Here is a 12,012-nt window from a genome sequence, read left to right on the forward strand (position 1 = left end):
CAAATTACCATAAAAATAAACTAAAACCAAATCAACTGACCAGAGTTAGACTAACACAGTTAACCATAAACATTTACTCACAACTTAAATTCTCAAAAATAAAGGGACATGGGCTAACCATTAACCTGTAAAACCAACTTTGGTTGTGTATCAAGAGAAAATCAAGATATTCTGGGCTGTTTATCCAGAGCCCTGTTCTTTCCGACACTGTCTCTGCAATCAGTACCTGAGGAGAGGTGGTGGCCATGAAGCCAGCAGCAGTCACTTCGGTCTAGGCTCCAGATGAAAGGCTCAACTGATAAAGGAAGAATGAGAAACTGAACGCCTCTCTTATTCTCTCTCTCACTCGTTCTCTCGCTGCAGCACAGATAGACGCATCGCCCCTGCAGTGGCTAGGCCGTGAGGGGAGCAGGCCAAGATAACGCCCAGCCCTTTGCGTCTCTCTGCCTCTTTCCCTCCCTCTTCCTCTATTCAGCAAAACAGCAGCATCATGGCCTGCTCTCAAACATTCTCCCTGGCTGCTCTCAGCATTCCAGAAATGTCCATGCATTCAATGAACACCCTTCGATAGCAGCAACGCACACAACATGCAAACTAACACACAGTGGTGACACAAGTTACCTTCAGTTTTGGTTTAATAAACTGGGACATGATGACAGGTGCCTGCGCAGGCTAAAGGCAACAACATGCACAACAGTTTCATGTCAGAGCAATGGGTTATTTCCAACCATTCAAAAAGAGAATTCAAACTATTGCTTTTAACAAACATGACTTGTTGACATTGATAAATACAGTTGCAATAAGAATATTCATTCAGTTGCAGCATTACAAAAGTGTTTGTTATTTGCTTTGTGTCAAGTGTGCATGCCCAAAGTATGAGGTGAGTTAGGACAGCCAGCCAGCAACCTGATAGATCACTATGGTCAGGGTAACAGCATTCGCATGACATCCAGATAAGAGGCTCCTTAGCCTAGTTCCTATGGCATTAAGCTGCTACACACTTTATGCAAACGCATCATTGTTTTCTACGTAGTTCTACGTGGGAGATACTCATGAAACCAGTTAACCATGGCAGTAGCAAATTGAGTTTGAAAACCATGATGCATCTATCTGCAAGAATCAACTGTCATTCTGAAAATGAAGATGCCTAGTTTAATGGCACAGTGTCTTATTTGAAATACATTTTACATTTGCCTGAATTAGACATTTTAACCCCAAATTCTCATTACCGAAATGAGACCAGATTAGATTCTTGGGTCATTTTATACTATTTTACTTTAGATAAATGTATCTTATTTGAATAAAACAAAATATTTTGCTTTAGGTTGTGCATAAATCATTAAAATTGTATACTAGTTGAAGTTAACATTCAAATATAATATTGATTATGTAAAAACAGTGTCTGAGGACATGTTTCTCATTACCGTAACACTAAGTTGCTGTAAAAACTGCAATATTTTTTTTTTTAAATAAAATGGTATTCACCAATGATGCATCATCTAGAGGAGTAGTGCTTAGATAAGCACAAGTTAATTGAATTTCTTCAAGTATATCTTGTTTTCAAACACACCCTTTATGACACTTGACTTTCTCATTACCGAAATGACTAAAAAGGTCAAATTGGGAAAACCTCGAGAACCATTACCTTACCAACATGGAGGCATGAATGGGCTTTAGTGATGTGGTCAATGGTTTGCTGACTCATAATGGCTGTCTCCTATTACTTGCAGATTGAGCCAAGGGCCTCACTAACAAACATTTCTCATTACCAAATAACTTTAAGGTCTGTTTCGGTAATTATAACCTTAATTTCAGTAATGATAATGAGCTAATTCTAATGTATAGTCACCAGGTGTCCTATGCTGGTAACTTTAATGATTTACCAGTACCACTGCTTACATCTATTGTATAGATGTTTTGTAAAATATTAGTTATTTGATTAAGTAGGAGTTGTCAAGAAATATGAGTGTATAAACCCCATTTAATTTACTTAAAGACACAAACTGGAGTTTTTGTTTCAGCAAAGAGCAACCCCACCACTTAAAGGAGGATATCCCTATTTGACACATTCACCTGTTTTAGCACTTACCTATACTGTTGTTTGATATCCCAAGCCAGTTGTTGGTCCAGATTAGAGGTCGACCAATTATGATTTTTCAACGCCGATACCGATTATTGGAGGACCAAAAAAAGCTGATAGATTAATCGACCGATTTTAAAAATGCATTTATTTGTAATAATGACAATTACAACAATACTGAATGAACACTTTTAGTTTAACTTAATATAATACATAAATAAAATCAATTTAGCCTCAAATAAATAATCAAACATGTTCAATTTGGTTTAAATAATGCAAAAACAAAGTGTTGGATATGAAAGTAAAAATGTAATCTGTGCCATGTAAAAAAGCTAACGTTTAAGTTCCTTGCTCAGAACATGAGAACATATGAAAGCTGGTGGTTCCTTTTAACATGAGTCTTCAATATTCCCAGGTAAGAAGTTTTAGGTTGTCGTTATTATAGGACTCTCTCTCTCTATACCATTTGTATTTCATATACCTTTGACTATTGGATGTTTTTATAGGCACTTTAGTATTGCCAGTGTAACAGTATAGCTTCCGTCCCTCTCCTCGCCCCTACCTGGGTTCGAACCAGGAACACGTCGACAACAGCTACCCTCGAAGCATCGTTACCCATCGCTCCACAAAACCCGCGGCCCTTGCAGAGCAAGGGGAACAACTACTTCAAGGTCTCAGAGAGAGTAACGTCACCGATTGAAACGCTATTAGCACGTACCCGCTAACTAGCTAGCCATTTCACATCCGTTACACCTGCACAGAGCCCTGACCTCAACCCCATCGAACACCTTTGGGATGAATTGGAACGTTTACTGCGAGCCAGGCCTAATCGCCCAACATCAGTGCCCGACCTCACTAATGCTCGTGGCTGAATGGAAGCAAATCCCTGCAGCAATGTTCCAACATCTAGTGGAAAGCCTTCCCAGAAGAGCAGTAAAGGGGGGGACCAACTCCATATTAATCCCATGATTTTGGAATGTAATTGGCCATGTAGTGGATGTGTACATACAAATAACATGTATACACAAGTTATGACAAAAAACAAGTTTCACAAAAGATTGTGTTGCGAAATACATTATAATAATTTAATTTGAAATATATTTGTTTTCAGTGTTGTTTAAGTCCAGCCTTTTCAATAGGTGAGCAATGTATAAAAATTAAAAATTAAAATAAAAAATAAAAACACTTTTGAAATATCTTTGTTTATTACCTTTTTGGACTTCAAAAACTGTCGTAATAGTTGTGAAAATTGTGGTAAAATGCATATCTGATCAATAAACATAACAATTATGAAATGGATGAATAAAGATCCTTATGTTAGTGATCCAAGATAAATTATTTTCTGTCAGTTTCGTGAGAATCACCCATATACTTTTGTGCGGCTCAAATTTTGGAACGGACCATACCCGTCGCTCTGTTTACGTAGGGCCCTTTACATAAAACTGAACACACTGAACAGAACATATACGGAGAGTATAACTGAATAAGAGTGGCATCTGTCCTCGACCTTTTCAGACAGGGAGTGACTAAATGGGTAGGGATGCTTTAAATTAGGCTACTTCACTGTCAACACATTCTCTGTTCAAATGTGATTATCTGTCAGCCAGCCGGAAACCATATAGCTGACCATGTTAAACAAGACAAACATAGAAAAAAACGACTGAATATGCCGGGAACTGGAAGCTAAATCAGTCCACTGTTAATATGTTTAAGGTTAGGCCTATAAGAGGTTCAGACTTTAAAATGAAATCCATACGACACATATTTTTATTTTAGTGAGGAACGCTGATTAAATGTTTTTCATGTGAATTTGTCCTTGGTCATGTGTCTCCTTCACTCTGGTGACAGTTGATGACCTCAACCGTGTTCTTGATGCCATCAAGAATGCAAAACACACATCAAGAATGCAAAACACAGACCTGCTAAGGGTACATTTTAGTGTTTCAAGGTAGTGTGTGTCTAATGGTTTGAGCAGGTTGTTGTTGAGCCACACCCATTCTGTCACCCTTCAATAGAAACACAATGTGCATCACCTATGAAGGGAAGTGGGTGGTGGTGGGTCGAAGAGCTTATAAAATATACCCAATTCCCTTGACTACACAAGAAGCTAATGAAATAAGTTAATTTTGGTTACTGCCTGGCCCCTTCCATTCTATATATTTCCAGTGATTACCTCATCGAAGGGATAGGGACAGACAGCAGCAGCATTATGATTGCTCCACCTAACTCTCCGAAATGCTAAGTGGAGCTTCCTTCCCCCATCCAATCGATTCAGATCTGTGCTTAGTAGGGCGAGGGACTATTGGAAGGAGTTAGGGGCCACAATGCAACCAGGCCCGAGTTTTGAACATACCGTCTTTAGTCTGGAGTGATGACTGGAAAACTAAATTCTGACATTGGTGCAAAAAATACCAGACACTATGAGGACAGAGAGGAGACAACTGAACAGGCTCATCCGTAACGCAGAAATTATTTCTTCACTCAGGCTGCAGCTCGGAGAATAGACCTGAAATTCTATTAATAAATTAGCACTGAATAAGGCCATCAACTAGAAAAATGACAGGCCTTCTCGTCTCTGCAATGTCATGGAGACATTGGTCTTCCTAGCTCACAGGAGAAGTAAAAACTAAAACAGCAAGCACAGATCACAAGCCTTGCATGCTAATCTTTGAGGACGTAGTTGTTACTTTCCCCATGGATTTCTCACTGAGGATGGAAAAGGCTTATGTCATGTCCACAATTGGCCACCACCCATTAGAACAGTCAAAAGCAATGACGCAAGCGAGGCACAGCGTGGTCCAAATTCTCAGAGGTCATCACCCACCCAGCTGTGCAAATCCTCTCCCTGTGACTTCAACACATATCTATGTTTTATTTGATTTTTATTGGCATGGCATGTTCGTTCACATCTACATCGCCTTAGGGCCCTTGACAAACTTTTAAAGAAGGTGAACTGCTGACAACAGCAGCTGTTCATTTGAGTGTGTGTTGGAAAATACAAATATTTTCATTATGATAACTTTACATTTATTAGGATTTTTATGAATTTTGTTATTATTATAATTGTTTTTAATGTTTCAACCTTTATTTAACTAGGCAAGTTAGTTAAGAACAAATTCTTATTCACAATGACGGCCTACCCCAGCCAAACCCTAACGACGCTGGGCCAAATGGGGGCCGCCCTAAGGGACTCCCAATCACGGCCGGTTGTGATACTGCCTGGAATCGAACCAGGGTCTGTAGTGACACCTATAGCACTGAGATGCAGTGCCTTAGACCGCTGCACCACTCAGGAGCCTGAGTGGGTGAGTTAAAACTAAATTTAGTGCAAATAGTTTACCACACCACCAAGACCCGTGTGGCTCAGTTAGTAGAGCATGGCGCTTGCAACGCCAGGGTTGTGGGTTCATTCCCCACGGGGGGACCAGGATGAATATGTATGAACTTTCCAATTTGTCGCTCTGGATAAGAGCGTCTGCTAAATGACTTAAAATGTAAAAGACAATTATAATCAGAAAGGATTAGGTATACAAAGGCTAGTAATACCACCACCCAATGTGAAAACCATCAAAATGCATTGAAAGCACGGTGAAAGACAAATCGACAAAGGCCATCGACATCCAATGTCTGAATTACTAAAACAATGAACAGCCAGCTGAGAAATACCTGTCAACTGCGCTGCTAAGTGTGCTTTCTGCTTACCATGATAAAGATTAGTTTAGGATATTCTTAAAGCCGTATTTTAGAAGTATGCAAATATTTGCCACTACGCAGTATTGCTGCTATTTACAAACGCTTTGGCTGGCTAGACCAGCAGATGATGCCATTATATTCAATAGCATTCCAACTGTGGCATTGATGATGGGCGGGTCCTTCGCCTATAGCCGACACAAATATGTCTTCCGTCGACAACAGACAATAAATAACAATTGATTAAATAATGTATATATACAATTACATACCATATGTATAAATGGGTATTTGATTTATAAACATTTATAAGCTGCAAATTTTGCTGTAGAATGGGTCGCGACGTTGTGTGGGCTCGCTCTGTCAAAGTCAACGCAAGGAAGCTTAGCTAACTTGCTAGCAAGCTGACAAGCCAGTGATGGCTTCTGGTTCAGCTAGCTAATAAAGCTAGTCTCCTCCATAAGGTTATACAAGTCTGTTTCAACAAGTTATAAATTAAGCTTGTTTTTTTTACCAGGGAGGAGATGGCGGTGCCCTGACAGTTATGTCAAATATTGTATAGTACGTTTAGAAACTCCGTGGTTTTGCTGTCGGGCTTGCATCTCCCAGATGCATGTAGCTAGCTAACTTAGTTAGCAGGGGGATGGTGAGGCCACTGATGTATATAGGGTGAGGCTAGTTGTGTGAGTGACAAAAATGCTATCCCACACAACCTAACGTTACTAGAAAAAGCAGGATGGTAAATTGCTCTATGAATAGGCTAGTTAGTAAACGCCAAAGCAGTTTTTATTGAAACCCACCACGTGCACTCTTACCTCTACTTTGCAGTTAGCTTGGGTAGCTTTCTAGAACCGGATCAAAAATGTGTGGAAACCTCCCGGAATAAAATAGCTGTCGACGGCGTCGAGCTGTTCTGGGCTGTAGAGCGAGCTGTTCTGGGCTGTAGAGCGAGCTGTTTGGGATGTCGCTAGTGACATCATACACCGCAGCACCGAATGTGTGACGATGACTACCGGAAAATACCGAACATCATCAAACCATAGTTTTGCATTCTCATGTAATTCATTTGTAATAAATGTGACTTAAATTATCATTATTTTCCAGTGATAATGAAACTATATCATATCACATTCTTTTAGTGACTGTTTCACATGTGTAGAAGTAGACTGGGTGTGTACTCGTGCAGGACGCAGGCCATTTGGACGTGTGTCACAGAATACATGGTGGTTCTATACAAATATATAAAAATTAGTATGGTTTGTATTGTATATACTATCGTATCACCTTATGATTGTTATCTTATTCATAGAAATAAAACATGTTTTGTTATACCCCTGTATCAAATTACCAACATGTTTCCTATTATTTTAAATTAACATGGAATGTAATATTGATACATAGTTTGTTTTGTGTTAGCATACAAACCAATCTGACTGACACAATGTACTTGATTTTAAACTAGGTTGTAATATTTCAAGAATGTATGCTTAACACTTGAGGGGAATGCGTGGCTGCCATGTGTTCGGCCCTCCCCTCCTGAGTGAATCATTGTGAGCTTACAGAACAGGGCTGTGGGCAGCTGAGCGAAAATTGAGGAAACCTAAACTTTCCTGGAGGACCTATCATCCTTTCACCTCCTCTTCCTCTGTATCTGCTGCCAAAGCCACTTTCTATCACTCTAAATTTCAAGCTTCTGCCTCTAACCCAAGGAAACTTTTTCCACCTTCTCATCCCTCCTTAAGCCTCCACCCCCTCCCTCTCTGCAGACAACTTTGTCAACCACTTGACATCTGCTACTCATTCACTCAGCCCATTGAGTCCACTGGTCTCACTCACACAGAACTACCTTACACCTTGACCTCTTTCTTCCCTCTCTCTCCAGATGACATCCTGCGACTAGTGAGGTCTGGCTGCCCGACAACCTGCCCGCTTGACCCCATCCCCTCCTCCCTTCTCCAGACCATCTCTGGAGATCTTCTCTCATTCATCAAATCCATCATCAACTCATCCCTGACCACTGGCTGCGTCCCCTCTGACTTCAAAATGGCCTGAGTTGCTCCCCTTCTCAAGAAACCAACACTCGACTCATCTGATGTCAAAAACTATAGACCTATATCCCATCTTTCTTTTCTGTCAAAACACTTGAGCGTCCTGTCTCTGATCAACTATCTCTTTATCTCTCTCAGAACAATCTTCTTGACCCTAACCAGTCAGGCTTCAAGACGGGTCACTCAACCGAGACTGCTCTTCTCTGTGCCACGGAGGCTCTCCCCATTGCCAAAGCTGACTCTCTCTCCTCTGTTCTCATCCTAGATCTATTTGCTGACTTCAACACTGTGAACCATCAGATCCTCCTCTTCACCCTCCCAGGGCTGGGCATCTCAGGCTCTGCACACTCTTGGATTGCATCCTACTTGGCAGGCCGCTCCTAGAGAATCTCTGTCTGCACCAGGTACTCTTACTACTGGTGTCCCCCAGGGCTCGGTTCTAGGCCCTCTACTCTTCTTTCTATACACCAAGTCACTTGGCTCTGTCATATCCATACACATGGTCTCTCCTATCATTTCTATGCGGATGACACTCAGCTTATTTTCTCCTTCCCCCTCTCTGACACCCAGGTGGCGACACGCATCTCTGCGTGCCTGGCAGATATCTCAACTTGGATGTCAGCCCACCATCTCAAGCTCAACCTAAACAAGACGGAACTGCTCTTCCTCCTGGGGAAGGCCTGCCCGCTCAAAGACCATCACAGTTGACAACTCCACAGTGTCACCCTCCCAGAGTGCAAATAACCTTGGAGTGACCCTGGACAACACTCTGTTGTTCTCTGCAAACATCAAAGCACTGGCCTGCTCCTGCAGGTTCATGCTCACAACATCCGTAGAGTACGACCTTACCTAACACAGGAAGTGGCGCAAGTCCTAATCCAGGCACTTGTCTTCTCCCGTCTGGACTACTGCAACTCACTGTTGGCTGTGCTCCTCGCTTGTGCCATCAAACCCCTGCAACTTATCCAGAATGCAGCAGCCCGCCTGATTTTCAACCTTCCCATGTTCTCTCATGTCACCCCACTCCTCCACACACTCCACTGGCTTCCAGTTGAAACTCGCATCCACCACAAGACCATGGTGCTTACCTACGGAACAGCAAGAGGAACTGCCCCTCCCTACCTTCAAGCTATGCTCAAACCCTACACCCCAACCCGAGCACTCCGTTCTGCCACCTCAGGTCTCTTGGCCCTCTCAACCCTATAGGTGTTAAAGCTCTTCTCTGTAAGTCACTCTGGATAAGAGCGTCTGCTAAATGACTAAAATGTCATGTAAAATGTTTTCCCAAAGTACCTGACACAACTAACCTATTATTGGTGGCTTTGGGTTGAGGATTCAATTCAGTTCATTATGACTTTATAATTGCAGTAGTATAACTAGTGCTAAGCCTACAGTAGTACTATGACTCACTCGGCTGGGTTGGGAAGCCGGCACACTCACAACATCATTTTATTTGTTTATCAATTTTTTATTTAACCTTTATTTAACTAGGCACACAAACACAACTTACTTGTAGCAAATAACATAGAATTTATATTATAATATAACATGTTTCCCAGATGGCTCTCTGTCTTGAAGTATCACCCTCCTCAGCAGACATGCATGCAATGAACCATGTTGTCACAACTTTCAATTGCCGGCTCTGTTTACATTAGACAGCCCCATCAAGATAGAATGACAAAGAGGACTGAAACAACCAATAGAAAGACACCCGCTACTCTAGATCCAGAACACCATATAAACCAGCAATCAACCCTTGCAATCTTCACATTCATTGCAGTGACAGACACAGACCAAACCAGGAGGATGTCAACTTCTGAGGACTTCGCATTGTCCAGTGAGAATTTGGCAGCAAGGGACAATGGCAGAGGCATAGCATTCCACTTGTAAGTACCATATTTCTTTACTATTATCCTGCTGACACTTACATGAATTAGTTCTTTGCTGAGGGGATGTTGCCATACCAAATTGTTTATTTAAGCATATTTGCCGCTGACTGAAAGCTGATACAGTAATAAAACTCATCATTTGCTCAACAGCTTTGATGCAGTTGACTCAGGATACAGTTTGCAACCTGGTGTCATCCCAACCAATTGTGATGTCCAACAATTACAGGTAAGCCTATTTTGACTTTATTTTTGCTGATTTGTGTGCTAATACTCTCTGGTGTGACCATGCCTTGTGGAACATACTATTGCCTGATTTGTAGGCAGGCCCAACACCCGACCTCATTTTTATCAACTATGCAAACGCTATCCACAACCCCCATTCTGTCACACCTCTGGGAAGCAGTTGTGATAAAAGCCTATAGGTCTGATGGTGTGATTGGAAGTTAACTTTTACATTATTCTATTGGTCAACTCAGATTTCGAATACAAACAACTCAAATGTTTATAAAAGGGTCTTACACTCATTGTGTCATTCTCTTTTGTTCCTGACCTGCTGTGGTGAGATACCTACACTGTCTAAACACCCCGTGGACTCTTGGGGCATGGCCTTTCAGCCCATGAACTCTCTCCCTCTCTTTGTTCATAATAATTGCGTAATCACAGGCCCCATGAGAGGATAACAATATAAATGTATTTAAAATATTACTTCACTACAGATTCATGCTATAGGGCCAAGCTAACCCAAGCAGTACGGGGCTGGCCTAGATATCCTTCTACCATAGTTGCTCAAACCATGCTGGAAAGGACAATCAAAAGACTACTAGGCCTAAGTGTTAGCACCAGATACACAGTTATAACCTATTATCTTTTCAATCAGAATTAAAGTGTGTCCGTGTGTTAAAAAACACTCCACAATTATTTTTGTTCGAATTTGGTTTAAATTTATCTGAATTTGTCTTTGTTTTGATGTTTTCCAGGAAATGCCTAACCTGCCTAGTCCAAGAAGAAATCTTCATGAATCTGAGAACAACAATGCTATGAGAAGTCCCACGATTGCTCTCTGTTCTTGTGAAGGATCTCCCATCGCCACCACCATTCACCTAATGGCCGAAATGAGTTCACGAGATGAACTTAAAAACAGACTCCGAAGACAGTTAGTGATAACAATCCAGCAACGTGACGAGTACCAGAGGAGAGACAGAGAAGCCAAAGCCAAAGTGAGGATGTTTGAGAGAAAGGCCATTGTGTTGAGGGCACAGGTCAGTGCTTTACAACCAGGACAAATCCCTTTACGATCTGGTCAGATCTCAAACAACTTAGTGCGAGCCAGCAGACAAATACAGGTAGGTCTACTTTTCTGGCTTGATTAGGATGTGTAGGTAGGGCTGTATTTTTGTGCAGAAGCTAAAGACAAATGGGGTGACCATTCCTTAAACACAACAAGGGCCAAATTTGTGTCAATTATTTGTGTTGAAATTAGATGTAGAACTTTTAGCTTTATTTTGATCTCTTCCAGGAACTGCGTGAACAGGCTAGACAGTATCAAATGCCTATTCCGATAAGAACTGTTCGTGGATCTCAGAACAGTGCTATGAGAGGCCATGGTGACACTCTCTGTTCTTCTTGTGGCCAACCTCTCACCTCAATCAGCATACGCCTACGGGGGGTGATGAGATCCCGGCAAGCACTGAAAAACACCTTTCGAAGACAATTCGCGCTGATAATCCAGCAACGTGATGAGCTCAGGACCAGAGCCAGAGAAGCTAAAGCTAAAGGGAGGATTTTGGAGAGAAGGCACATCCTGATGAAGGCACAAGTCAGAGCTGTGCATGAGGCCTACCTAAGAGATATCGAGTTAGGTAATCTCAGCAACCCATAACCAAATGTTGTGTGAACCTTGGGTTCTGGAACCAGAGGATGTGATGTTTGTGAGAAATTGGTAGTTATTTGATAAAGTTATTTGTCACTTACCCAAGTGGCGAGAAATGGGTAGTTATTTGATAAAGTTATTTGTCACTTACCCAAGTGGCGAGAAATGGGTAGTTATTTGATGCAAGATGATTTGCAGTTGACAGCAAGTCAATAGCCTTATGACAGGCTTCTCTCATGAGAGAGTTAGATGAAAGAATGAAAATATACAATCAATTCCATGCATTCGTGCATAACAAATGCCATGCATAATTCCTTTGAATACCATAATCATCTTAGCTTTTCTGTACAATATTTGAATAAAAATGTATACATTGTATATATTTATTTTCCATTTTACCTATATTAAAGTGGATGAGAAAAAAAATGTATAATT

The 12,012-nt window shown here is 41.3% G+C and overlaps 1 protein-coding gene and 1 long non-coding RNA gene across 8 annotated transcripts in view; one reads left to right on the forward strand and one right to left on the reverse strand.

Annotated features, from left to right (window-relative positions):
* Window positions 1-6,739, reverse strand: part of sptan1 (spectrin alpha, non-erythrocytic 1) — a 49,057-nt gene extending 42,318 nt beyond the window's left edge. For 5 of the 7 annotated variants that reach the window (XM_071351200.1, XM_071351198.1, XM_071351195.1 and 2 more), the window contains exon 1: window positions 227-356. In XM_071351200.1, coding sequence (XP_071207301.1) covers window positions 227-247 — 21 coding nt within the window. In that variant the 5' untranslated portion in view covers window positions 248-356. Of the gene's footprint in view, window positions 1-226; window positions 357-6,585 lie in introns of those variants that run through there. The other 2 variants (XM_071351197.1, XM_071351199.1) reach the window with 2 other exon arrangements.
* A 3,111-nt stretch (window positions 6,740-9,850) lies between these two features.
* Window positions 9,851-11,888, forward strand: LOC139544677 (uncharacterized). Its single transcript, XR_011668919.1, has 3 exons — window positions 9,851-9,933; window positions 10,685-11,050; window positions 11,224-11,888. It is a non-coding gene; the product is annotated as an uncharacterized lncRNA (long non-coding RNA).
* The last annotated feature ends 124 nt before the right edge of the window (window positions 11,889-12,012 follow it).

Source organism: Salvelinus alpinus, chromosome 18 (assembly GCF_045679555.1).
Source record: "Salvelinus alpinus chromosome 18, SLU_Salpinus.1, whole genome shotgun sequence".
Lineage (NCBI taxonomy): Eukaryota > Metazoa > Chordata > Actinopteri > Salmoniformes > Salmonidae > Salvelinus > Salvelinus alpinus.